The 27,750-nt window shown below is 43.0% G+C and overlaps 1 protein-coding gene across 1 annotated transcript; it reads left to right on the forward strand.

Moving 5' to 3' along the window:
• Positions 1-323: 323 nt before the first annotated feature.
• RASGEF1B (RasGEF domain family member 1B) lies at positions 324-27,545 on the forward strand. The gene is made up of 14 exons (XM_030948103.1): positions 324-461; positions 12,435-12,617; positions 14,061-14,183; positions 14,970-15,107; positions 17,684-17,899; positions 17,999-18,073; positions 19,371-19,466; positions 20,047-20,149; positions 20,840-20,919; positions 21,309-21,404; positions 22,822-22,917; positions 24,564-24,687; positions 25,328-25,400; positions 26,197-27,545. Exons 2-14 carry the CDS (start codon positions 12,441-12,443, stop codon positions 26,219-26,221), a joined length of 1,422 nt encoding a protein of 473 aa, XP_030803963.1. The 5' UTR covers positions 324-461; positions 12,435-12,440; the 3' UTR covers positions 26,222-27,545.
• The last annotated feature ends 205 nt before the right edge of the window (positions 27,546-27,750 follow it).

Here is a 27,750-nt window from a genome sequence, read left to right on the forward strand (position 1 = left end):
CCTTTTTGAAGATCACCGTGCATGAGCTGCACGGGGAACTGGATGAGAACTGGGGAGAGAGAGGAAACAGCACCGGGCTGAGGAAAGAAATCCTCTGCGCTGGAAATACGACAACTGGGAGACTCATGGTGCTGGGCCAGCGGCACACCAGCGGCGGCCACGGCTGGCAGCAGCACAGGGAACACCTCCCCGCCAGCGCCCGCTGCCCGCGGTAGCTCTGCAGGGCCGCTCTGGGGCGGGCGGGCCGCACCGCGCTCCGCCCCCCGCGGCACCGGCGCTGCGCCGGGCGGGACGGGGCGGGCCGGGGCGGGAGCGGCGCTTGCCGGCGCTTCCCGGCGCTCCGCCCGCCGCCGGCACAGTCCGTGCGGAGCCGAGCCGTGCTGTCCTGTGCGTGTCGTGGATGATGTGTGCGTGAGAGGCATAAAGCAGCGTCTGGGACCGGGAGCGCCTGCCACTTCCAGGTACAGTCCGCGAGTCTGCGGTGCGTCTTGTCGGTCCGTCCATCCATTCCTCCATCCATCCATCCATGTATCTATCCATCTCTGTCTTCTTTGCCAGCTCCGGCAGGACGGTCTCATTCCTCCTGGTGTTTAATCTCCTTCCTGGCTACCCAGTTCTGTACGGACAGAGCTACTTTTTGGGGGGTATCAGCGTATTGGGCAAGGAAGAGACTTCAGCCCAGCAGTGATGGGTCCTACTCCTTGTCCCCTTCCCTGTAGTAAGATAGAATAGAGTCCTAAAACTGCACGATATGATTTTTTTTTTAATCCCGTGGCTATACTCCTTGGAGAAGCTTTCCCTGCTTTTCTTTACTCCCGTCAGTTCAACTGATCGCTGGTTGTCTTGGGTGGGAAGGATAAAAAAGCACTGATTTACCAGATTGTGTTTGTAGGGCTGAGTAAAATGGGGGTGTGGGCGGGATGTGTCTGTGTGTATGTGTGTGTGTTTCTTTGGGCATCTGCCGAGTGTGAGTGTGATAAAACTTCAGGCTCCTGCGCTGTGTGGGGTGGCAGCAGTTCAGGGGTACGAGGAGAGTGAGGGCTGGTAAGTGACCCCACATCAATGTTAAATGACCCCAAATCAGTGTTAAATAACCCAAGACCAGTGCGTCAGTCCGGCCTGTAGGCTAAGGCAGCCCTAACAAGCAGTGCCTCCCAGTCTGCCCGTGCGTAAAGCTAAATACAGCACAGGGGGATGAGGAACTCTTCCAGAGGAGTTCTCCTGAGCAGAGCGGAGGAGGGCTGGCTCCTCTCAAAGGGCAAGAATGGCCTGAAAAATCAAAAGAGCCGGGAACAAAGAGGTGCTCTGTACCTCGGGCAGCTATTTCTAAGCCAGGAATGTTGAGGGGGCTGCTTTCAGTGAGATTAGCGCCTTGGTGGGCTGAGATGTCATCTGTGCCATCTGTGACAAACTGGGACTTGGGCAGGCAGGACTGGGTCTCCAGGCTGTCTCTTTATTTTGAAAGCTGAGAAGAGCTTTTTGAAGTACGGCTTCCTCAGGCTTATCTTAGGGCTTCCAAATGAGATGCCTTGGAGAGAGGCTGTTAATCAGCTGAAAATCAATGCTAAATATACTCAAGACAAGTAGCGAACTGATGAGCTGTACCGGAGAGAGCTGAGACCAAGCTCTGATTTTGGATAAGCTGAGACCAAGCTCTGATTTTGGATAAGCAGTGGGGATATCACTCCTTTGAACAGCAGGACTGAAACACACCACTGTAGGATTTGTTAGATCTTTGTAAAAGAGGAAAGAAATTACTGATTTAGCAGGGGTTAAGCTCACAGCTGTGCCGCGCTGAGTAAAAGGCTTTTTTTGTATGGTGCGCTGAATCCCTGTTGGTTTGCATTCTTTGTGGTTTCTTTCTGCCGAGGTTTTGGGGGACAGCTCTGTGTGTTGTTGCCTGTGCTCCGGCTGTGTGGGTTATCCAAACATTCCTGGGGGTGTGCAGGGTCGCCGTGCCTGCTCCCGGTCTGTGGGGTGAGCTGCTGGCACACTTTGACAGGAGTGACAGGCACAGCTCAGCCCTGGAGCAGTGGTCAGTGAAGGAATATGAACTGGAAAAGCTGACAATGTGGGGCTTTACTTTTCCAACTGGGTCTTAAAAAGTGAGGTTTTCTTGGGGTGAAGGCAGGAAGGAGCTGTGTGTGGATGATATTGCCAGTCTGTGCTGTACATCGCTGTAAGGCTCTGCTGACATATCCCAAGGGCTGTTTGGGATAGATTGCCTGATTTCAGGGGAGGAGGCACAATCCGTGATTGCACATACTTAAGGATTTTTTCCAAATGTTAGTAAACACACAGGTGTACTCTGCAAGCACTGACAAGCGCCCTTTGCTTGGCATGGGTATGAGGGACTGAGCCACATCATCTAATAAACACTTTGATAGAAAATGAGCTTGTAAACAAAGCTTCCAGAGAGCATTTTGCAGCCACAGCAAGACAATACATTGATTTACAAATGGGAGGCAAAGACTCCAGCTAAAAGCTGTTGCTAATTTCTCCTCTGTTCTAGCTGCTGTAAGTAGTATTAAAAACTAAATTGCTACTTTGAGGAACCTGAAGGGGTGGCATTTAGTATGGCTATATTTTTAAATAGAAAATGTGCAGGATCATGACAACAATCCAGCTCGCTCTCCCTAGGCGGCTCCAGAATAGCACCGAATGACTCAGATCCATGCATTCTGGCTATTTTGGGTTTGATTCATCAAAATTCATCTTCTCCCAGAATAAAATGTTCCCTGGGTCACCTGCCCCTCCCATGGGGATCAGGTACTCTGCCTGCTTCTGGTCACACCTGGCATTAGGGCCAGAAATGCCAGGTAACACACCTGCAGAGAGGAGCTTGGGAGCTGTGAGACCTTCGGGTTCATGAGGAGTAAGAGGATAAATAAGCTTGAGTCAGACTGGGGAGTGGGGTATTCTCGGAGGTAATTGCTCTCATTGATACAAGGCCAGGTGCTTTCTGCATGAATGTAGCGTGCTGAACTGACAGTACTTGTCCATCAGGACTGGAGCTGATCCTCCCTTAAACATCCTGCTGGGGTTCAGACGCTGTTAGGCCACGTTTGTAATGATCTTTTCACAGCCCAGCGTGGTGTCCATTTGCTCAATGTCGTACTTACTGGGTGGTGACTTAATAGCTGTAATTGTTTCAGGGCAAGGAGCGTTTGGCCATCGATTGCCAAGCCCTGGGGTCCACCCTGAGTCGGGCACGGGAACTGCTGCTGGTCTCGGAGGCTGGCACAAACCAGGCTGCTGTGGCCCTGCCCAGACTGGGGGAAAAGACATTTTCAGTCATTTTGGCTATAAGACGCTTCTCTTTGATTCCCCAAGGATTCAGGCAAGCTGATTGCAGATGACTGTTTACAAGTCCTCTGTACCTCAGACCCAGCTCTGTGCTAGAAGCCTCTGGCTGATACCCAGCCCAGATACCAATGGGTGAGAGGCCAGTGTAGCTGGTGCAGATATGGAGCTGTACTTCCTCCCTTAGCTGACAAAGTGCAACCATCCATTTTTATCTTCAATCTAGGCATTGGAAAATATATTTTTGTTGTTGCTGTTGTGATGGTGGGGTGATCAGTTAATACTTTACTGAAATATTTCTGCTGCAGAAAATGTGAATATACTGCTTTCAACCTGCTGTATATTGAAGTGTCAGTAAAAATTCCATACTGCTCATGGAGACATAAGGACTCAGTGATGGGGGAAAAAAGATCACATGAATTGTTTGCCCTAAAACCAGCAATTTTTCTGCATCATCCAAATGACAGAGACATCTGGCAATGAGGTTTTAGGTAGAAACAGTTAAATGAAATTTAATACTGTTATTTAACACTACAACAGCTCGCTGTTGTAAATTATAACTTGGCTGCCTATTATGATTACAAAAGGGAAAGGTGTTTTCTTTTGAAGTGTACTGTAGGTAGCACCAAAAGGCTAAGCATGGGTGTCTGCAAAGACTTTTTGGGATTCAGAAGATATCTTGCTTTGATGAGGTTGAAGAAGGAACCATGTCAAGAGAGCTTCATGCTTAAGGCTAGTACCGTGCTCCTGGCAGTAATATAAAATACACCTTCTGAACACCTTTTGAAAAAAGATCTTAGTGCTTAATAAAAGGAAATAACCCCATACTTATCCCTCTTTGTACTGTCAAGCAGAGGAATGCACTCATGAGAAACTGACTAAAGCCACGTGAGGAGCTTGTAGTAGAGTCAGAAGCAGGTCCAAACTACCAGGTGCCAGGTCTAAGCACTGAAATAATGCCATAGTAATTCTCTTTTCTGTGGATGGATATGTGAACAGCTCTTAATGAAGCCAGTTATCGCTCTGAAATGGTCCAGAACCATGCTTAGCTGCTGCCCATGCACACAGAGAAGGTGGATCTTCTGGCTTGTATCACCTGGGGTGGGCGAGGATTACATCCCTGTCACATCCCAGGGTTCACATTCCTGTCACATGGAATGGATCACACGCCCCAAGGTTAGTGAAAGTCTAATACCACAGTGATTCTCTCCTGGTGGTGGTGTAGGGGAAACTGCTCCCATCTCTGTTGAGAGCATCAAATTTCAGTTTTGTCAGTTTGAAGTAAGCAGGAGGCACAAAGCATGCTACAGAAAGATGCAGAGTGCAGAACTCTGTAGATACAGAGCTACAGGACTCATGTCAGAGTTCTGATTCACTAGGGGGGTAGCATAGCATAGGTGGCATCACAGGCCCCATCTGTCCACCCCACCCCACACCCCATTCCTGGACATCTCAGCCTCCGTGAATCAGCTGCTGAATCACTAGTTTACAGTGTGATGTTTTGGAATAAAACATCACTGCTGTTCCCTCGCCTTCAAACTCCTGACCTCAGAACTGCAGCAGCCCATCAGCTGAGCGAGGAGCAGCATCCCATCTGCCTCTCAGCAGTGTGGGAGCCAGACTGGTGAACTCCTCCAGGCTCTGGAGCTCTTCTGCATCCTGCTGGTGGATGGCAGCCCTCACAAACCAGTCTGCAGCTGGCTGAATAGAGAGGTGGGATTTTAATGTTTTAAGGCTCTAATATTTAAGAACAAATGGCAGAACTGTTCTGTGCTTCGCTGGTTCCAATAAGGGGAATGCTTTGCTTCTAAAATCCCCACCCTGCTTCAGTAAGGTAAAGAACTGGAAGGCTTTTGTAGCATTCTTGCTTCCAGTCCAGCTGTCTGCTCAGAAATTTTGGTAGAAAAGAGTAGCTATATGTGTTTTCTGTATTTTAACATGGGAGGTGTTTCATTGAATCCTTTGGCTGGCCTGAGACTCTTGTGCATCTTTTTCCTTTTCATTCATTATGTAAATCCCTCAAGTTTTAAAGAGTCACTATGGAGAATGCAATGGACTGAACTTTTCTAGAATCTTTTGTGCCTTCTGACATTTGATTACTGCTGTGCTAATTCATCATGTCATTTTATATTATATACTTACCCTGTTTATTCATGTTTTAAACTTCTCTTCTGAAACTGGTATTAGGAAAAAGATGTACAAGGTACAAAATCCCCACACTTACATGGGAAAAGCCTTATTTTGCATTCAAATGATAAAAGAACAGCATCCAGATGAAGAAATTACCCATAAAATTAAAAATAACTTCAAAATGAACTTAACAAAAAGACTAATCAGTCAGTAATGGAGCATGCTTCATTTCTTTTTAAATAATTGTAGTCTCTTCAGTTTTTTAACCTACAGACAGAAATCTCAGCAGCACTGTGGTCATGGTAAGAGACAAGTGCTTTAAGAAATTATATGTTATAGGTGTGGCATCCTTTTAGTGTCATGTGTTTCAAGGCTGTTGCTTTTGTGTGTCCAGCAACATGGACAAATTGTATCATGTGTTTTGTTTGGGAGGAACACATGTCCTGTCCTCGCCCTGGACTGAGTAATTTTCCTGCAGCTGGGATTTTTGCCGTGATGCAGTCTGGCTGCATGTGCTCCTCTGGCACTGCAGCAGTGCTGTCACAGCCACTTTCAGCATCATTAGACTCTCTCTCTCTCTTCCTGCCCCACTGAAGAGGAGGATGGGAAAGGATAGAAGGGGAGCTGAGTTGTGGGGCTTAAGCAGGGGACATGGATTTACAGCACATCAGCAACAGAGAGGAACTTGTTTGTTTCCTTCCCTTTTTCTATGCTTGCAGATTTGGAGAAATTCAAGCCATTCTTAAGTGCCCCACGATGTTCCTAATACTCCCAAGTAAACCCACAAATGTATTCATACCCATCACACCTTTGCTGTTCAGTATCCAAGGACTTTAATTTCGAGTCATTCAGGATTCACTTAATTACTGTGCCAAAGTTCTCATACGTGAGTGATCAGTCAGCAGTGCTGCATCTGACCTTCCCAGATCATCAGCTGGGTCTATTTATAGACCCAAGAAAAATGCACATTCAGGAGGAAAATGCCTCTACTTGAAATTCTGTTCCTGTTTTATTCTTTGCTTACTAGCGTTTTTCATTTTCCTTTGCAGCTTATTGTTGCCTGGGTGATTTTTGGAAAACTTTACAAAATTGTTCCTCCTCTGCTGTTTTAGTGAAAACAAAAGAGTGCTTTAAGGCTGAGTCAGGTTTCTTACATGCACCTCAGGTCTTTTCTTGCCCCACCAGCAACTGTGCAAGGTGTATTTTCTATTGTTATGGCATTGTCCAGCATGGATGGTTTTGGTCCTCTTCCTCTGGGCTGGATTCCTTATGAGAGGTTCTTAATTTTCCTCTTCATTTCAGTCTGGAAAAAGCCAATACCACTGCCCTTTTCATGTCCTATGTGAGTATGAAAAAATATTCTGTACTCTGCCTCTTAAAAGATACACTTAATAAGTAATTCTAGGAAGGAGCTATAACTCAGGGTTGGTGCTGAAGTCACGCTCTGAGAACTGTATGGCAAATTCATCACAAAGAGTGGAAGCAAGAAGGCTTGAGCTGGGACAGTTCTGTGATCTTAATTTCTGCAAGTAAGACGCATGCAACACCCATCAGGGAGTTTTTCAGGTTTCTTATCTTCTCAGTAGCTTGAGCTGTAAAATTTCCCTTTACCTTTCAGTGCTAAAAAAACCAAAAAAGCTTTGTGAGTGAAGCACACACACCAGGAAGGGCTGTGTGGAATGCCATGGGCGGCCCCTGTGTCAGGTATTCTTTTGTTTTGGGCGGCCTGGGTGGATGCCCCGAGCACTGCAGAAGGATTCCAGCTGCTCCAGTCAGCTTTATCCAGGGCCTGGCTCAGATACCTCTGCACAAACACACATGGCATGGGGAACAAGCAAGGAGAGTTAGAGACATGCACATGCCTGCATGGGTGTGAAGTCACTGGCATCAGTGGCTGGAGCATTGCAATGGAAGGTTCTTGGCTTTTCATGGAAGACAGGCTAGGGAGACGAGGAGGGGGGGTAAGTCTGGAGGAATATGGGGAAATTGTACAGGAGGTTAGGGATGAGGTTAAGAAAGCTAAGGACCAGTAAGGGCTTCTGTAGGCATGTTTTGCTAACAAAAGAAAGAGCAGGGATAATGAGGGCCCTCTCTGGAGCTTGGCTCCTGCGGGAAGTCAGTCTTTTGTTTTGCCATACCTCAGTTTTATGATGGCATCATTAATAACAATGTTGGATGGTAATCACCCGTTCAATGTGGTTAAGAGTTTCGGATTGTATGGGGAACAGCTCTGAGGGGATGTAATTTCGTTTCTGAAGTTTGCATCTTTTAAGGGGAGGTGTGCCTTGGGACCCATACCATTCCTCTGCCTGAGGGATATAGTGTGGGAGAAAACTGTACCTAACAGAGGAGCTGAAAATGCTTGGCAGTGGCTTTAAAGGCACCTTTCATGGCTACTACTGAACTTTTCAGTGGGTGCTTCTGTGAAGGACACCAGCTGCTCATATTATTGGGTTTGTTTAATGAATCTGATGTGCAGCCTGAGCTCTTTAATATGAATTAAAACAAACCAGTGCAACCTTCCACTGTTTGTAGTAGAAAACAGATTTTTTTTTTTTTAACATAAAGGTTTGGAAAAGCACTTGGCAGCCTTGGAAGCCACATGTGATTCCTTTCGTTTTGCCAAACTGCAACTTGGCTCCTGCAGGAGATGGTGGGGGTTTGAGCACATCGTCTTTGGCTCTGACTTCCTATTTACAGTGCTGTTACTGGGAAGGTTGAAGCTTCTTTCTTGTCAGAGGCCACTCACAGGCAGAATATGGACCCCAGTGCCCAAGGTCGCCTTTTCTCCATAATGATACTAAATGCAGAAAAAAAATGCTGTATTCCTCTTTCCACAGTGCAAAGTTTTTGACTTCTCTCTGTCACAGGAGAGCATCACTGGTAAAGCCAGGGAATTATTTCATTGTTCTTTCCTTCAAGTCAGATCTTTAATTCAAAAAACCAACAAAACAAAGCAAAACAAAAATCCCCCACTTTTCATTCTTGGGAAAAAAAAAAAGACAGAAGAGATAAATGGGTTTCCATGTGATTGCTAGCCAAATATTTCCAAAGCCCAGTTAAAAAGTTCCAGTTTTTAATTCCCAGAACATTTTTCATTGGAATAATATTTCTTGTCTTTTTTCCCAGTTCCTGCTTGTCAGATCTTGCCCTGCTGTGCTTTGTCAACAGTATTTTTATGTTCCAAGATACCTCTGCTCTATATGCCACAGATTTGTGGACCATTATCTGCTCTGCAACCAAATTTCAGTTCCACTCAAGTTATTCTGAAGGCAGGGTTCGGCTGAAGCTTTAGCTAAAGAAGCTGCTAATTAGAATTAAGCATGCTGCTTTGTGCCTCCACCTCCAAATAAAATACAGCAGAGGAGTCAAACTCAAGATAATAAAGGAGTCATGCTGGAAAAGCACATGTGTTGTATGAATCACGCCGTTGGCTATGCTATATTTATCTCTGTCACACTTTGCTATCAGCCCTTTTCATCACATGGGGAACGTGTCCTGTGTCCTTCTCACTTCCAAGTGAAACCCAGTTCTGACCACACAGAGCATCGCCACAACTCGGTGTCTCACTGAAGCAGGACTGAGCATCTCTGTCAAGCAGCTTCCAGAAATAGACAGCAAACAAGTGAGACAATATGTACCCTCTGGGGACAGACTTTTGAGAATTTTACTTCATTGTTACAAATTAATGGCCTGATGATTTTTTCTTTCCTGTTGATGAGGCCCTAGGAGACTGTATCTTCAACCTGCCTGATTTGTGTTGTGAGGATTGCATGAAATCAAAACTAATTACTGGCTAGTCTGGCTAGTCCCCTGCAGATTCCAGTTTCACTCTGAATCAGGCTGGTTTGGTTAGTATGAGATCTGGGTTGATCTACTCGCCTTGGTTTTTTACAAGTGCTAATATTGATGTCAAGTTGTTTTGCAGATGCAGACTAGCCTTTCTCCCTTCCCTGTGGGGTATTGCCACAGTGCTGCAAATGTTTGGTGGGTTGCAGTGTTTACACACTGTTCACTACCACTTGCATTTTGACTGAATAAACTGCACTACAGTAGCTGAAAAAAAATCTGAATTTTGGTGCAGACAGGACATGTTTCAGTCTCAGTGGGCTGAAGAATATTTTGGAGTGGGTTCAAGTCTGTGGCTTTACATGCACGATATGAAAACCTAGGAAACGCTGCAGAAGGTTTCTGTCAGCTCCTCAGTAAAGTTTTGTTCCTTAAACTGGGTTAGCCTTGCAAAGAACCCGAAGGACCAGGAGTCTTTATGCATCAGGATGCTTTATTGCTGCACAGCATGGCCGTGGTAGGCTTGCACCTCACCTGCCCAGTAATTTGAGCCCCCTTGCACAGGAACCCAGTTAAGTTCAGTCCTGCACTTTACACTGTGACATGTGTATTTACTTTGTTCTTCTCCCAGTTCATTGGGCTGAATGGAATTGAAATGCTGGTTGAACAGCTGCATAAAGTGTCTGATGTCACTTTTCAGACGCTGAGACTTTTCAGTCTTTCCCATTTTGATGCAGATATCTTTTGGCACCTCTCAAGGTGGAATTAGCGCAGGTCCTGTAGGCCAGGAGGCTCTCTTCACTGTCCTTCTCTGCCTTTGTTTTTGGCTTTCTTTTGCTGTTTATTTACTGAACCACTCAGGCTTGTGCTGGTTTGAATGTCTGCATTGTCTGGACACACTGCCAGCAGCAGCAGCAAGTCTGTGTGGTGCTCCAAGTCCGAGCTAAGGAATCTGGCTAATAACTTAATAGCTTCTCATCTGCACCGAGCTCACTCTGAAAAGTGCTTTATTGTGGGCTGGGGAGCACACAGATGGCAGCACTCTATTTATCTCCAGGCTGTCACATCACTAGTTGTTCTCAAAACGGGGTGCCTTCACAGGCTGGTGCTCACTGAGGCCTGTGGCTTTAAAGACCCTTTTCCCCGAATAGGATTTGATACAATGGAGAGAAAAGAAACAGCATCTGCTCTTACAATGATGGCTCAGAGGCATTAATGCTTTTTTCATGCACATGTCGACACATGAGCACAGCAGCCTGTGGATATTGTGTTCTCAGTTTGATCTCCCTTGCCTTGAAGTTGTGGGTAGGGTTGGAAACAGAGTGCCGTCCCCTTTTGCAGTTTGTCTGTCTCTCCCTGAATGCCCATCAGCACCCAGTAACTCTCGGGTTCTCTAGCTGGTCAGAATGACCCCGAGATACATTAGAAAGCCTCTTTTCCCAGCCCAGAGGTCGAAGAAGGAGTCAGAACTCTTCAGTTCTCATTCTCAAGGTTGCTTATTGTTTCTTATTTATAAAATTCTTTCTCCTGGCCTGCCGAGGTCCGCTCAGCAAGAAGTCGGAGGCCCTGTGCCTGCCTCCAGGGCAGTGTTATCTTTTTATGCTAAAAACTATGTGTACAATATTTACAATTACTTTCCAAAACCTATCAGCTGTGTTAGGCAGTGAGCTTCTACTCTAAACCAATCTAAAAGTGCCAACATCACAGCAGAAGATGGAGGCCAAGAAGAAGAAGGAGAAAGGCTGGACACGCCCAGATTCCTCCATCTTGCCCCCTGAACCCCCATTCTAAAAACCCCAAAAAATCTATTTTTTCACCCTGTGATAAATTCACTATCATTCTACTTAAACTGTCATGGCTTGTAATTCTTCATGTAAAGGTTGGTAATTGTTTTTTCCAAGGGCTAAATCAAAGGCACAGGGGTCTTGGGCTCTGTGCCAAGGTCTCTGAGCCCCCTGGGCAGGGGCTCAGGCCCTCCAGGGCAGCCAGAGGAATTTCCTGGGTTCCCATAAGTAACTGCTGCAGTAGAGTTAAAACTGGCATGTTTGGGGTTAAAACTGGGCACAAACTTAGCTTCCCATTGAGGCTATAAAACCTAAGTTCCTTAAACTGACAAGAACTGCTACTCCCAGAGAGCAGGGAAGGAGGGAGAAGGAAGGAGTTTATAACTCAACACTCAAGCAATCAGAGATTTTATCTTCTGGCCTTTTTAGATATTGCATTACCAGAAGAGCTCCTGAGTGGTCATGGCCCCCTTGCTGCCCACCCACTGCTCTGAGTGACTAAACAGCCTGCAGCACTGACTGATTTTTTCCTTGGAAAGACATTTGATTCCACAGGCACTGAGATGCAGACTGATGAGTAATTGCTTTATTTTTCCTAAAGCTGGGAAACACAGGGCTGGATATTTTCACAGAATTTGGGGAGAAGGTTTAATAAAACTCTGAATCTGGTCTCATCTTTTATATCATTGGTGAACTTGAACAACAGTGGTAAGCAACTATGCCCAGGCAAGTTTTTCCAAATTTCTGTAGAGCCACTCAGAGGGTAGGTGGAGGCAGATGCACTGAAGCATCAGGCTTTAGCCTGGGTCACACCTGTCACAGTGTTATTGGGAAAACCAAGCACCAATTTACCAGGGTGGAGTTGGGAAATGGGAGGTTTGGGATTGCGGTTACATGGCTGTCGTGTTGCATAAAGGAGACTGTCCTGTCACATAACCTTTCCAGGGCTTCACTTCAGTCTCTCTCCTTCTGCACTGGCACTGGGGGGTGTGTCAGCCTGGGACAGCCTGAGCCTGCTTCCCCTTCTGAGTGCTGCTCTTAGGGAGCTGCTTTCAGGATTTGACGAAAGTGAATATTGTGCCACATCCCCAAAAGCTTTATAGAAAGTCAGAGTTCCCAAAGCCTATTAGGATTTTTGTACCTCCTTCTAACTCTTAGCCTGGACATCTTATCTATCATTTAGTAAAGAAACAACAAGATAGGAAAGAAGCGCCTGGCAATTGTGACTGGCAGTGGTGAAAGCCTGTGTTGGCCCTTTCCTGAGAGTCTGCACAGGCTTGAAAACAGTGCCATCTTTACTGTGTGCAAGTAACCCATGGCATGACAGTGAGTTTTTTTTCTAGTGCTGCATTATCTCTGGAAGATAGAAAACCCCTTACATTGTACCTTCCCTGAATGATCCCTTATCTCTTTTGTGTGTCTCCTCAGGGCAAGATGCCACAGACACCTCCCTTTGCAGCCATGTTTGACAGCAGCAGCTACAACAGGAATCTGTATCAGACTAAAGAGGACAACTGTGGAGGGCTCTATTACCACGACAACAATCTCCTGTCGGGGTCTCTGGAAGCTCTGATCCAGCACTTGGTGCCCAATGTGGATTACTATCCTGATGTAAGTTAACTGTGTGGCCAGGCCTGATGTGTCTCCTGAAGGGAAACGTGTGCAGAAAGAGCAGATTGTGTCCCATCCATGGCATGGAGAAGGGGTTCAGGTGGCTGACCAGCAGTGATAACATGTGCCTTACCTGAGTGCATCCTGCAATAACTCACCCAGCCTAGGAAGCCTAAAGCTTTATTACTCCCGTTGTAAGGTGAGCAACCCTGGTGACTCATTTATAAAGCACACACCTAGACTGGCTTATTGCTTGATGGACTGTGTGTACCATTGACCCTCAAAAATGCTGCCTGGCAAGCTGAAGAGAGGCATGACCACCGTTGTGACAGAATGAAAGTATTTATTGCAAAACCAAATGGTTTTAGTGCGTATTTCCCATTGTTCATCTGAGGTCGACATACTTGAAATAAGCAACCAAAATGTTGAACTAATACCACACTATTTAGGATCAGCAGAGGCTGGATGTGACAACAGGAGGTTTGTCAGCTGAGAATTTTTGACCTGTGTGGGCACATCCACGCATTGAGACACTTTCTGTAATTCTTGGAAAAGAAGATAAAAAAAATGGTACCAAAAGGTGGCAGGAAAGGGCAGCTGGGGATAACTGGTGGATGATGAAACTGCAGCTCTACTTGTAAACATTCTCCTGCTGAAGACATAACTCTGCTTATATTCAGCTTCTGTTATTGTCATAGATCTGTTCTCTTTTCCAAGACAGGATCTTTTTTAACTTGGGTCAGAATTAACAGCAGCACATTACCTAAGCTAGTGCTTAATGCTTAGTGTAAACTTCAAATATGTAGCAATTTAGACACTGATTGGTCAAACTTGATGATTTATTCCAAGTCTCTAGAGCCAGAACACTGTAGAATCTTCGTAGAGTGGGTGCCATGGATACTTAACTACTGAGAAAGTGGAAAGTGGAATGGATATTCTGAATATCCATCTCACAATGCGTTTGAATCATGACACAAGGAAAATCAAAGCAAAATAAGAATCCTCTTCTTGTAACCTCAGAATCAGTTACTGATTTTTATTCTGTAAAAATAAGCTGTGTAGTTCCCTCTGCTTTCACCCAGGAGATAAAGGTTTACTGTAGAGCAGGAGAAGATGAGTTGAAATTTTGTTCTGAGTAATTTCAGGTAATAAGCTTGCAATAAGGCTGTGTGCAATAGGAGAGCTAAACCACCTTTGCCCTGCCTTGTTTTGGTTTAATCTTGCATAACTTGGCTTGAGCACAAATTTATATTATTAGTTCTGGAGCCATGATAAGCATTAAATTAAATGCTTACCTCTGTAGTAATTGCTTTTGGCACAGCCACATATAGTTTTCTTCTGCAGATAGTAAAGTACAAAGAGCAGATTTTTCAGGAAGGCATTTCAAGAAAACATAAAAATGCTGGTTATTTATGCTTTTCTTTGTCTTCCTCTTGCTCACAGAGGACATACATCTTCACCTTCCTGCTCAGCTCCCGCCTCTTCATGCACCCGTACGAGCTCATGGCCAAGGTCTGCCACCTGTGCACTGAGCAGCAGAGGCTCAGTGAGCCTGGCCCGGATAAGGTGAGATCCCACACTCTCAGGGACTTCCCAGGTCCCTCCCAAACCAAAATGCTCATGCTCCTGTTCAAGAGGGTCCTCAGTGGGATACAACAGACTGAAAACCTGGTGCAAGCAATTAGAATTTGACCCTTTATTCACTGAGATTCGTGGGGAATTTCCATACTGCTCAGCCTGTCCTCCATGAGGGCTGCTGCTTCTGCTGCATTGCTTGTTTTACCGAGGGAATCTGTGAAACAGGGTCCTGAACAGACCAGAATCTTCTCTCTGAAAGTCCAAGGCAGTGGTTTTGTTGACCCTTGTCCTTACTTCACCAAGAATCAAAAATCATTTTGTGGTCACTATGCCCAAGGCAGCCTCTGACCACCACATCTCCTCACCAGCCCTTCTCTGTGTGTACACAGGTTTCTCCCTGTAAGGTGTAGTGCATGCATATGTCGTGGCACAACTGAAATTTGCCACTTTCTTTGTTGAGGGTTAGTCATAACTTACGGAAACACTAATCAATGCCTTGCACTGAGGCACTCCTGATAATGAGGGGAGTCATTTCCACCCACCTGAAGCCCAATTTCCAGGTCAGCTAAGCCAATGAGAGCCTCTTCATTGGCTTCCATGGCCATTGGCTCTGGCCTATTATCCAATGCTGAATGAAGTTAAGATTAAAATTTACCTGATATTCATACCCTTATGCTCCACAGTATCCTGCAGAACAGAATTTTGTTTCCTTTGAGCTGGATATTTCCTGCATTGCTGTTACATGTAACATTCCTCACTATTGTTTCCAAATAGAACTGGACCCAGAAAATTGCACCAAAAATCCTGCAGTTGTTGACTGAGTGGACAGAGACTTTTCCTTATGATTTCCGAGATGAAAGAATGATGAGGAACTTAAAGGAGCTGGCACAAAGAATAGCCAGTGGGGATGAGGTAAGTTGTCTGCACACAAAGTTACTGGATAAAAAGGCATTCCTATTACTGCTTTGATATTGCTGTTAATAACATGGTGTGACTCTGGGTGCTTAGGAAAACTTACTACCAAGGTGCTGGTAGGCAAAAAGTTCTGTCTGGTACCTAAGCCTAGGATGAAACCACACAGCATAAGCAGATCTTCTCCAAAGCATGGGCAAGGTTCTCTCCACCTCTAAGCCCATAACATAATCCCATTTTGTGCAGACAGACACAACTTGGTGGACGTTAGTATTTATCACTTTAGTTGGAAGAAGCCAGCTAGGACAGTAGCTGAGAAATCCTTATCAGTGTTGATCATTTCTTGAGCAAGGTGTGTTGGAATTGGGCCTTTGACCTGTAGGTCAATGGAAAAGTTACAGCAGGTTTGGGGAGAAATTTCCAAAAGAGGACTGAACCAGGAAGAATTGTCTTGAGCTTTAAGTATCAACTCAGAGAAGTCTGTCCTATTCCTTCCTGTGGATGGAGCACACAAGGAAATCTCAAAATCCCACTTTTCAGATGGAAGTTCCACATGGGTATTATGAAATATTTTGATGCTTAACTGATGCTTGTCTTTTAAGTACTGAAATAAACTCGGCCAAAAGCCAAGGGTTATATTTACTTAGTGGAAGGGAATTAACAAGGTTTCAGTAAGTAAATCCTTTGTAGCTGGCATAATACTGCGATTGCAAAAGACACTGGAGTGGCATTTGGAAGAACTATAAACACAAATAGCAATTGCTAAATGGCGTTGTGTTTCCAGTGTTCCTCAGGGACCAGTGTTCCTTATATAAGCTTTTAAGTAATGGTGTGGATGAGGCAGCAAACAGCACATTAACAGGCGTGGAGGCAAGCTGGACTCAGAGAAGCTGAGAGTGCTGCCAAAGGCCTGGAAGGGCCTTGAGAGGCTGTACACAAGCATGGAAAAGAACAAACCTAAACTGAACTTGGAAGCTGAAATACATTTTGATGTTGTCAGAGTGGGGCAGGACAGAAGAAGATGGGACAAGAAGAGAGTGAGATGTGGTATGAAATATAAATGAAAGAGAGACACAATTTGATGTGCAAGCTGAAGGTTGCAAGATAGCTCCAGGGAGCTCTGGGCTGGGAAGGGGCAAGAGATGTGCCCTCACTCCAGGGGTGCCAGGTTGCTCTGTTTCTAGATACTCTTCACAGCAAGGTAGGAAATTGAATTTCAGTTCCAGGCAAAGTAGTTGCGATTGAGGGCTCACACCCACTTGAAAACTACTCACTGGCACAAAGAAAAAGAGCTGCTTAGCCTGGAGGAAGTTGAGTTGGTGGATAGAAGAATGAAATGAGAAGAGGGAAGGGTTGTCTGCAATGAAGTTTCTGGCACTACAGACAGTTTAAACAGTGAAATCCTCTACTGAAGGGGAAGGCAGATGTACAAAGCTGCTAGAAACTGTGCAAAGAGAGCAGTCTTACTCAGAGACCTATAAATCCTTTCTAGCTGTAGCTTTGAGGGGTTTTTGACTTTGATGTTTCCTTTAAAAAGACAAAGTTAAAGCAAGCACTGCAATAAATTGACTTGTTTTATTGTGAACTGCTTGGAACAGTAAATGGCAACTTCCTTGACCTTACCTTTCTACAGATCACTTGGATTTTTGTGAGTCATTAACTTAAAGGATACAAAAGAAGCAGTTTCCTACTCCTGTTCACTACAGTTCTACTTAGAGCTTTTTATTCCACTTCCTGAATTGTTGTACTCCAGTTCTTTTAAGAGCTGGTAGTAAGAGTACAACCAAAACCTCTCACCACACTAACATAATTCTAAAACAACATATTTGGAAAAATCTTTGAAGAAAAGGAAATTCATCAGAATAAAGGAAATATTGCTGCCCTGGACTGATCATACTATAGTGTGCAGACAATAGTTTTTGGATGATCCTTTTTGAAGCCACTTAGGTTTTGGTTTAATGGCTTTAGGATGATATGTGGAATCTGGAAAAGTAACCGCTTTGGTTGCACAGATCTATCTACTTAAGAGTTGAGTTCTGCTCCTACTTTAAATTGTCACTCCTGGTTACTTAAATCACTACATGGAAAGGCCTGCAAAGGCAAAAGAAGAGAGAGATGGTTTTATTATCTTTTCCTTTTCCTCAGATTCACTGCAATTTTGAGCTCTGACTTTGGTGAACCTGGTCATGATTTGCTGCAGAGAGAAGCAGGCCCTGTGTTTATCACTGAATGGCCATGTATTTGTTTTTTTTCTGTGGTCTTAAGCAGGAGAAGATGGAGTATTTTAATTTCTTGTATTTCCTCCAGTGGTGGTTGGTGCTTTTCAGGAAGTGGATTGAACACATCTCTTCTTTGAGCTAACTGGGTCAGGATTGAAGCTGTGAGACAATCACTGGTTAAACCCTCAGCTGGATTCCTTTTGGTCTGATGAGATGCTAACATTACAAATTCATATAATATAGCTTATCTTGACAACAGACACAGGTATCAGCATCCATCTGTTGTGGTGTTGTGCAGACTTTAATGTTGTCTTCTCACATTTTGGAAGTGCTTTCTGATGGTTTGGTGTTTAACAGATGTACAGGAAGAGCGTGCAGCAGCTCCTCCAGACCCTGCTCCGGAAGCTGGCCGCCGTGACCCAGTACGAGGAGGTGCTGGCCAAAATCGATGCCTCCACATCCACAGATCGCCTCACACTCCTGAAAACCAAGCCCCAGTCTGTGCAGAGGGACATAATCACAGTCTGCAATGATCCCTATGTGTTAGCTCAGCAGCTGACACACATAGAGCTCGTGAGTTGTTACCCTCCCAGGGATGACTTCGTCCCTCCTCTCTTTTTGAAGTGCAGTTTAACAGGGGATATGACCTGGCTGCTTCTGTGCTTTGTTTAGGAGAGACTCAATTATATTGGACCAGAAGAATTTATCCAGGCGTTTGTGCAAAAGGATCCTTTGAATAATGACAAGGTAATGGGATCAGATCTGGAGCAGCTCTGAAATGCATCATTTACCATCAGGTGCACCATGAGCTGGGAGTGAGGTCCAGCAATAAATGAGGACCAGTAGAAAAGCTTTAGTATTCCTATTAAACATTTTGCTAATGTTTTTTTTTTCTTTTCTGGAGTACGACTCCTGAAGCTTGAGAATTCAGCCAACAAACTGACTTAAATGAACACATTTCCTGGGTTTTCTGACTTAAGCGAAGGGAAAACTTAATCCTGTGAATGTTTTCCGCAGGCCATTTACGCAGCCTACAGCTGGAGGAAGCTGAGTTTAACTTTGCCTTCTGCATTACTCACTTTCAACATCTGTTCTTCCTTTTTAGTAAACTGAACTCTTTGCAGCCAAGTGGCACATGGGGGAATTTGCAGGTAGAGCAAATAGACATAACAAAAAGACCACAGAGGGCTCTAAGTCTATGTGAGATGGAGGGCAAATATGCAGTGTTTTTAACCAGCCACAATAGAGTTGTCATCTCTTTGAGTGCTGTTTTCAAAATGACTTAATTTTTTATGTTTTTCAATGTGACTTAACCTCTGTAAATAAACTGTGACAGAGTCAGTCCATTAAAACTTGAATTATCCTTAAACTGACAAACAGAACAGAATGATGCAAGTCTACATTTTGATGTTCAGTCAGATGGTCTCTGAAATTGTTTTTCCAGGTAGAGATCACTGAAACTGCTGCCTACCCCTTTTTAGGCAGCCCTGAGATGTGGTGTGGGAATGATTCCAAGGTGATAGAGCATAGCACTGCTCAGGAAAGGGGTAATCCCATCAAAACGGTAGAGCTGATCTCCCAAAGTTAGGATGCAGTATGTCCATTTATCATCAACAGCCAAACATAATGTGCCTAAAATCTGTTTTCCGGCTGCACTTGCAGAGGGCCTAATGTATTATCTGCTCTATCAGAGGGACAGGAGTAAGGACTGAAACAGTGTACATATTCAAGGGAGCTTTATGCAGATATTTATCCCTGATTGTTTGCATAAGTCTGTCTTAGGTCCTTAAAGCATCCCAGTAGGACTTAAAGCATTCCACGTGCCTGCTGGAGTGTTTTACTGGGCCAGCAGCTCAGAAGGAAGCTACACATGCTTGAATAGTACCACTGCTGCTTTCCCTCTAAGCTTTTTGTCACTTTGGGTAATTTGAGTTATTCCTGGTTACTTGACAATGTTTGGGAATGGCAAGGCAGAAAGCCAAAAGATCTCCCAGGGAAAAGATGAAAGTGGTGCTAAAAGTTGCTATTTTATTTCTGTCTGTAGAGCTGCTATGGAGAGCGAAAGAAGACTCGGAATCTTGAAGCCTATGTGGAGTGGTTTAACAGGCTCAGTTACTTGGTTGCAACAGAAATCTGTATGGTGAGCAAGGACTCTTTGTGCTGAAAGGTTTTGTTTAGTTATCTAAAACTGTGAAGCCTTTTCTAGTTTGGTGCCTTTTGGACTTTCCATTCTCTTGGTTCTGTAATTGTTGACATTTGAATGCAGTCAGAGCACATCTGAAGAGGAAATAAGTGCAGTGTTTTGCATTATACTGGTGCCTCAGCCTTGTTCGTGTGACAGTGATGATTTATTCTGGGTTAGCCCTTCTTGGTACGTGAGTGTGTCTGGCCTGCTGTTCTCTTCTCTGGAAGGCCCTTGTGAATTGAGGCACATTCTCTCCTCTGGCTGACCCTCTACTCTGCTCTGCTGCTCTTCATATCCTTCTTCTTGGCAGAGCCTCCTTGCCTGTTGTCCTTGCTCTCTGCCTGCCCAGGATCTGGTTTGTCCTTGCTGTCCTGAATGCTTTTGAACACAATAGTGTAACTTCTTCTATATGTAAAGGATAGTGTGAAGCTGTGGTACATATAGAAAAGATTTTTAACAGGGATCTTACTTCTCTGGGGATGTGTCTGAGTGCTGTTTCCTGCTGAGCATAACTCTACAAATGCATCTCTTGCAGCCTGTGAAGAAGAAGCACAGAGCAAGAGTGATAGAATATTTCATCGATGTGGCACGAGAATGTTTTAACATTGGCAACTTCAACTCCTTAATGGCTATTATTTGTAAGTATGTGTACTGAGATATTATTTTATCCCTGTTTAAATGTGGATAAAGGAAGCAGAGTGGTGCACAGAAGTCTACTGCTGAGCTTGGTCAGCAGCATGAAGTTACTCGACACTGTGTGTAGTATAAAGTTGGTGTAAACCAAAGTTTTCTTTGCAACTCTTCAGAGACCTCAATCCCCACTTTTTTAAACCAACATCAATGCTAAATTGGAATAGTAACTTTCCCTGTAATATGGAGAATTGAAACATCTTCCATCATTTCTGTCACATCCTAGTGGTTTGAAATCCACACTTCTTTATATCTGGTAGGAAAATACTGGGAATTTTTTTTTCATTTGAAATGTGAAAACTTCATAGTTAGGTGTAGTTTTCAATGAATTGTGTAAGAGATGGTGTTCAGAACACTCATTTGAACTTTCCTGTTGTATATACATGTTTTATCAAATCCACATTAAATAATGTCATAGCATTTTTTTAGAGCTTTCATTCTGTAAGAGATGAAGATTTTGTTTCCAAGGTTATTTTGGAATTTAAAGAAAATAGTGACTGATTTCTTGACTAGCTTCATTGAAAATACTTGTTATTGGTAATAGATTAGTTGCTTTATAAATACTTACTGGTCCAAGCTACCTAGAAGATTTTTTTTTTCTTTTAAATACTCCAAAAATCTCTTTCTTTTATATCAAGCTGGCATGAACATGAGTCCTGTGTCTCGATTAAAGAAAACCTGGGCAAAAGTGAAGACAGCCAAATTTGATATTCTTGAGGTAAGTTTGGCTGATATTTGGACAGGAGGCTGTTAATACCATGTTACTTTTAACTGCTCAAAAATGTGAGTTTGGCTTCATTATGACATTTAATTTAGCATATTTGTGCTCTTAATGGATATTGTCCAGCTGACCTTTGTCAAAGATCATGCAGGTGCAGCACTATATGAGTTTGTGATTTGTCCAAGAGAATATATTGGATCCCTTGTTGTGCTGAATAGACATTTTTTAAAATAAAAAATGGTCAAGTGAACAGACAGAGCTATACCACAGTCCTCTACAAAGCTGCATTTGTGGGGCTGTTCAGAAGACCTTTTCCTATTTAAGAGTTGCTCAGTTGAAAAAGGATTGTGTGTACCTCATTATTTGCATCTTTTCATGCCTTGCAGCATCAGATGGATCCTTCCAGCAATTTTTACAATTACCGAACTGCTCTGCGTGGAGCGACTCAGAGGTCCCTGACAGCTCACAGCAACAGAGAGAAGGTGTGTTTGCAGATGAATTGGCAGCGGGCAAAAGGGAAATGTGCTTGTTAAGTTGCATGATAAACCTTTATCCTGGAATTCTCATTCTCAGCAACTCTGCCCCTGGTGGGCTTATAAAAAACTGCCAGATCAGTTTGGTGCTGGCTGAAAGTCCAAACATTAAATGATCACTTGGATTATTTAAGTGACATAAGTACATTGCCTCAGCTCATTTCTGTTTGACAGACACCTCTATCACATACCCATATCACAAGCAGAAAGGCTAAGGACTGACATGAGGTTGCTAGTAATTTGTTCTTAAAGCTGCTGCTTGTGCTAAACTTCCAGTAATTCATGGCTTAAGGTGGAAAGGCTTTAAAACTTCCTCATAAAAGGTATTCTAAACCTTGAATCTAGACAGAGCTGTGGAAATCCCTTCCTGTGTATAGTCTTTAGATGCAGAATCTCAGTGGTAGTTCTTGTGGAAAGGAAGCAAATAGCTTCCCAGCTGCTCCCCACTTGGAAGCAGTTGCTCATCAACTCCTTATGAAATTAGGACTTCATGCTGTGTTGAGCAAACATGATCTTGGAGTTCATGGAATAAACTACCAGGCAGATGAAGCAAATCCACGTGCAGTCTGCTGATCCATGCTGTTGTTATACATGGAATGTCTTTCTGAGTCCTCAGGATCTGTTCACATATCATTCAAAGTACCAGAAGTCTAAATGTAAGAGGCTTACTTCTTTTCAGAGAAAAGTCAGTTTTAAGACTTCAAAGAAAGAACTTAGAGATACTGAAATATGGTGCAGTGAAGTGTTCCATGGAAATAATAAGAGGTATTTCTTTTATCTTGAGTTATAACAAGGATGTGTAGCTGTGAAAACTTCCATAGGATGAAAATTAAAATAGAACCATTTTAAGAAAGTAAAATTCTCCAGCATTCTCCAAAGAAAATACTTTGTTCAGTTGGCATGAAATTCTTAATTTTAAGCCAATCAGTACCAAAGTTCCATGACTTGCATGAGCTCAGGGAATTGTAGCTCAAACCATTTGTGCTGCTACCCCAATATTCCCTGCCATGCTTCAATGTGCCTCTCCCCTCATTTACCAAGCAAGTCTTGTCAAGAGAGAAAGCTACACTCCGAGATACCCTGCAGGAATTATGTGTAAGGAGTAGGTCCCTCTGACCATTTATCTTCTGGAATCTGCAAAGGAAGAAGGAAAAAATGAAAACAAGAAGGACATGACATAGAAATGAAGGACTTGGTGGAGAGACTTGTATTTTAAAATGTAGTGAATGCACAGTTTTTGTGTAAAGATGTAGTCCTTCTGTATTGTGCTTACCTTTTGTATCACCTGACTTCCTTTCATTTTTCTCTGTAGACCATTGTGTCTTGATTCAGGACCAGACTGATAATAATGTTGCTCTCTCCCTAGATCGTGATACCTTTCTTCAGCCTCTTGATCAAAGATATTTACTTCCTCAATGAGGGTTGTGCCAATCGCCTTCCCAATGGCCACATCAATTTTGAGGTAAGGGGAGCTCTGAGTGGGGTTTTAGTGCAGGCTCAGCCCCTTTAACAGAAAACTGAAGCAGATCACTGTCCAATTTCTACTGGGTTCTGGGAGAGCAAACATAGACTGGAATTTGAGTATATCTGTTACTTCTCAGGGGAGCTGGGAGGTAGTCAGGAAAAAGCAGTTTTATCGAAGATGGAGTGTTTATAGAAACTTTCAATATTCCCAGTTTTTTTAGTGGGGGGAAGAAAAGTCAGAACTTCTTCCCCGTGCTCAAATTCATCTCAACATTTCAATTCACAGGTTTGTTATAGTTAATGACAAAATGTTCAAATGTGCTATTTTCAGGGTCCCCTGTCAAAGGGAGGAAATGATGAATCTGACTCTATGTTCTTAGAAGGTTAATTTACTAATTTATTACTATATTATATTATATTATATTATATTATATTAATAAATACTATACTAAACTATATTAAAGAACAGAGAAAGGATACTTACAGAAGGCTAAAAGATAATAATGAAAACTCGTGACTCCTTACAGGCTCCCAACACAGCTTGACCGTGATTGGCCATTAAGTCATAACAATTCACATAAAACCAATCAAACAACCTCCTGTTGGTAAACAATCTCCAAACATATTCCAAAGCAGCAAAACACAAGAGAAGCAAATCAGATAATTACTGTTTTCATTTTGCTCTGAGAAGAATCCTGGGCAAAAGGATTTTTCCAGAAAATATGATGGTCACATTCAAATTAGTATTTTAGGGCTTTATCTTTTAATTCCTCACATAAAAAGCAACCTCTTCCTTTATCAAGATATATAGGCAGCATTTTCATGCATGTAAGTTCCAGATTTTCTCTGAAGAAATATCTGATAGAGCAGCAGTGAGGGAGTTTTGGCTCTCTCGTCTTCCAGTAGTTTTTCTGCCTCTGATTTCATGCTTGTTATCTGACACAGGGGGAGTTACCCAATGATATGTTTCCTGGTACTTTCAGTTTTCAGGAAGCCTGGGTCATCCACACAAAAGTGCAGTACATTTCAGTTGTAGTCATAGGCCTGAGTTAGCCAAAAGGTTCTAAAACTGGGCTGTGTCCTTTTGCTCAAGGAATCCACCTGCACTTGTGGCATGTTAAACTTTAATTGAAAGAGCTTATCAAACAATGGCATCACTACATGGGGAGTGTTTCTTTTTGGCATACATTTCCAGCAAGAAAATAGAGCATTTCATATTTATTAACTGACAGGAAACATTTGGATTTTGAAATGTCAGTATTAAGCATCTGATTTGAAAATCACTATGTATTTAATTGCAAAACAAAAAGCATAAGCATCAATGAAGTTAAAATTTGGGCATAAGGGAGTATTACTTGCTCCTTGAAAGAGAAAATTAAAGTGTTCTACATGATCTACTATATTTGTATTCACAACAGCAATTTTAACAAGGTGAAGGAGTGGGAAGTTACCATAGATTGAAATGGGAACACAAAAGTTAGAAGCTGAGTTGTTGAGTCAGATCATGTTCATTTCTATCTTAAAAGCCAAGGACAATCAAAGCCTTGGTCTCCAAACCAAGATCTCTCCCACTTTTTAAAAAACCGTTCAGGGTGAGCAGTGCTGTTCAATGTATAGCACCTCTTCTGCTTTGTATTCTGACAGAAATTTTGGGAATTGGCAAAACAAGTCAGTGAATTTATGACATGGAAGCAAGTGGAGTGTCCTTTTGAAAGGGATTGGAAGATTCTGCAGTACTTACTCTCTGTCCCAGTCTTCAGTGATGATGGTAAGGAGCTCTGGGCTTCTGCAGGGATGGTGTCACTGGCTACTGCTTAATCTCTTTCTGTGTTAATTTCTGGCTTCCTCAGAGTAAGGAAAGACTGTCCTGAGAACATCTCTGTCTGGCAGGTGAAAAATGTTCCTCCCTTACAAATGACAGAGAAGATAAGATTTTTCTTTTATGTGCATATAGTCTGTGAGGATCAACATTTGTTCTGAAATAGAATGAACTAATGTGATATGGTCCCTGTGAATGTCACATGAAATGTATTTATGTGGACTTTCAGGATAATTTGCACTGAAGGGTGCTGCTTAAGGAAGAAAATAGGGACTTCACTGGCTGCTTACAAAGCACCATGTCCCTGGGCTCAGTTTATTTTCTCTTGAGTGCTCTCTTCTCCTCATGCTTTTGAGTTTCCACTGGTTGGTTTTTCCCCCCTCAGGGTAGTCTTTGTTCTCATGTACAGTTTGTTAGCATTGTCTGGGTGCAATTATAAGCAATGCTACACTTCCTAATGGGATTCTGAAGCCCTAAACTGAGGGATGGATAATACATGCCTGCTTCATTTAACTCAGACTGCTTTGCAGGGAGAGCAAATTTAAAAATGCCAGTAGGCCTAATATAATGTATTTGCTTCTGATTGCAGCACTTTACTTGGCTTCCTATGAAAGTGAAGGTCCTGAGAACCACATTGAAAAGGACAGATGGAAGACACTAAGGTTTGTGTCAGAGGTTACCCAGATCAATAAATAAACAGAATAGGATACAGAGCAAGCATCAAGCAGTTAAAACCAAATGGAGTGTTACATGTTTCAACAGATGGGGTACAGCATGGTTGTAAATCCCCCCCCACCCCAATCTCTTGGACTTGTGGAAAAAATAGAACAATCACTTTTTATCTTAAACCCTCTCAGTCCTTCTTTCCCTTAGGAAATGGGAATTAGAATAAGTAATTTTGTACTTTAATTCCTTGTGTTACTCAGTGAAGGAAGAAAGTACTTTCTAAACTCCGAGAAATCCCCACTTCCTCACAAGTACTATACAGAGCACTCTGGATGCCACACAGATGTTTTCTGCATCCCTTTCTGTACCAGCCTTTCAGACAGGACTGACGTTTGCCTAAAGATCACTCTGGGGCAAATGCATTAATGAAACCAGCTAACAATTTAGAGTTCAGACTGAGGAAAAATATTCAGCAAAATCATATTTTTGGCTTTTCTTCTACTGTCATTAGAATGCAGCCTCGGCAGCTCTTTGATTTTACTAATTGTGGAAGGATACATGAACCATTGAGGCAGGGGATGTAACAATTCCATCTGATTGATTCCACTCATTTTGAGGAGAGACGGGAAGAGAGTTACATCAGGGCACAGACATTCCACGTTACACAGGGTGACAAGACCTGTAGCAAATGGAATCTCAATTTCACAGCTTCCTTATCACAGTCACTGTCTGAGAAGATTTATATGGTTCTAAAGGTTGCTTTATCCATTTGCATTTCCCTCTGCCTTTCAGGTCAGCGCTTCTGGGCAGAGTTTAGAGCACACCCTGTCTGCCGTTGCTGTGTTACACGGATTGCCAAGGGCCATGGCTTGGTTTACTTTTCTGTGCACTGAGTGGCACTCAGAATGATGAAAGATTTGCAGTCAGTTGCAATATTGTGGCAGCAAAGATGAAAGAAGTTAATTCAAGAACAAACAGGCAGCTTCTCCCATCTGACAGATGAGATAAAATCACAGCCCACTCATCTGGGATTCAGGCTGAAGTATTGATTGAGAATCCTTTGAAGATCTCAGATGCTGCCTATGAATCATTTCACACCTGGATGGAATATTCTTTCCTTTCCTTTTGCTGCAGCTTGCTGCTATAAGGACTCTGCAGAGCTGCTAGAAGGACTCACAGGAGGCTACAGAGAGGAAATGTTCACCATTCCTTTCTGTGAAACCCAAGTCTGCATTGAAGAGCTCTCATTCCTAATAAGCTGAATATATCCCAGAAGTCTGGGATTGCTAAGAAGGGAAAGGACTGGACACAAGAATTGGCTGCTGAGAAGAATTTCTCCCTACCACTGTAATGGTGGCTGGGTTTTTTGTCTTTTTCCAATGTGTTTTTGAGTTGGCTGCTGGCAGGCAAACTCATTGTTATTTTAAGTTATTTAAAAAAATATAGAGTAATAAAAATCTAAGCTGTGGTAGAAAATACACCTAACATAAAAAGGTAGTAGCTATGTAGCTCTACAAGTTCTAGGGAAGTTTTTTCTTTTGTTTATTTCTTTACAACCACTACATGCTACAGATACACTTATTTTTACTGTGAGGTTTTCTTACTCTTGATTTTCCATACTTGACCTTCTTCTTATATTAGGTTGAACAAGCTGACTTTTCTAGAATAGTCATTGAGAAACTGGCATAAAAACTGTTGAAATATGAGAGTATGTTTTTATTAAGTGATTTTTATAACTGCTTTTTTTTGAAAGGGTAACAGTGGAGAACACAATCCACTTTGAAACAGCAAGATGCTGAAAAGAAAAAAAGAGTCTTCTTCTCCACTCCAGCTATGAACAAAACAGTCTTCCTGTGTGTTTGCTTTAGGGATTATGTTTATGACTGTGAAGTAGTTCACTGTGTTACACACCTAATAAGTTTTTAGTAGCTCTGAATACTTAGTCACACTATCTATCCTAGGAGGAACCTGATTGAAAAAGAAATACAAAACTAAGCTGTAGCTGTAGATCACCCTGGATGCAAAAATCAATAAGCAAAGTACATACTTGGCAAAAAAAAACCTATTTGCAATTATTCTGCTGCTGTTGTTAAAAAAAAAAAGGAAAAAAGTAAGAATAAATATATTTATTTGTTGCACTGTATCTCTTGAGTTTTCAGGTAAGGTGTTTTTTATGTTCTGTCTGTACCTTTTCAGGCATATGTTTTTATTTTGAATTCCACAGTAACATGTTGAGGTAGCCTTTGTTAATGGGGATACTGTCCTTAACTACAGCCTGTTTGCTGAAGCAAGGTACTGGAAGTCTCTGAGTTGTGTATTCCACAACGAATTCCCTTCTCACCAGGG

This window comes from Camarhynchus parvulus, chromosome 4 (assembly GCF_901933205.1).
Source record: "Camarhynchus parvulus chromosome 4, STF_HiC, whole genome shotgun sequence".
Classification (NCBI taxonomy): domain Eukaryota; kingdom Metazoa; phylum Chordata; class Aves; order Passeriformes; family Thraupidae; genus Camarhynchus; species Camarhynchus parvulus.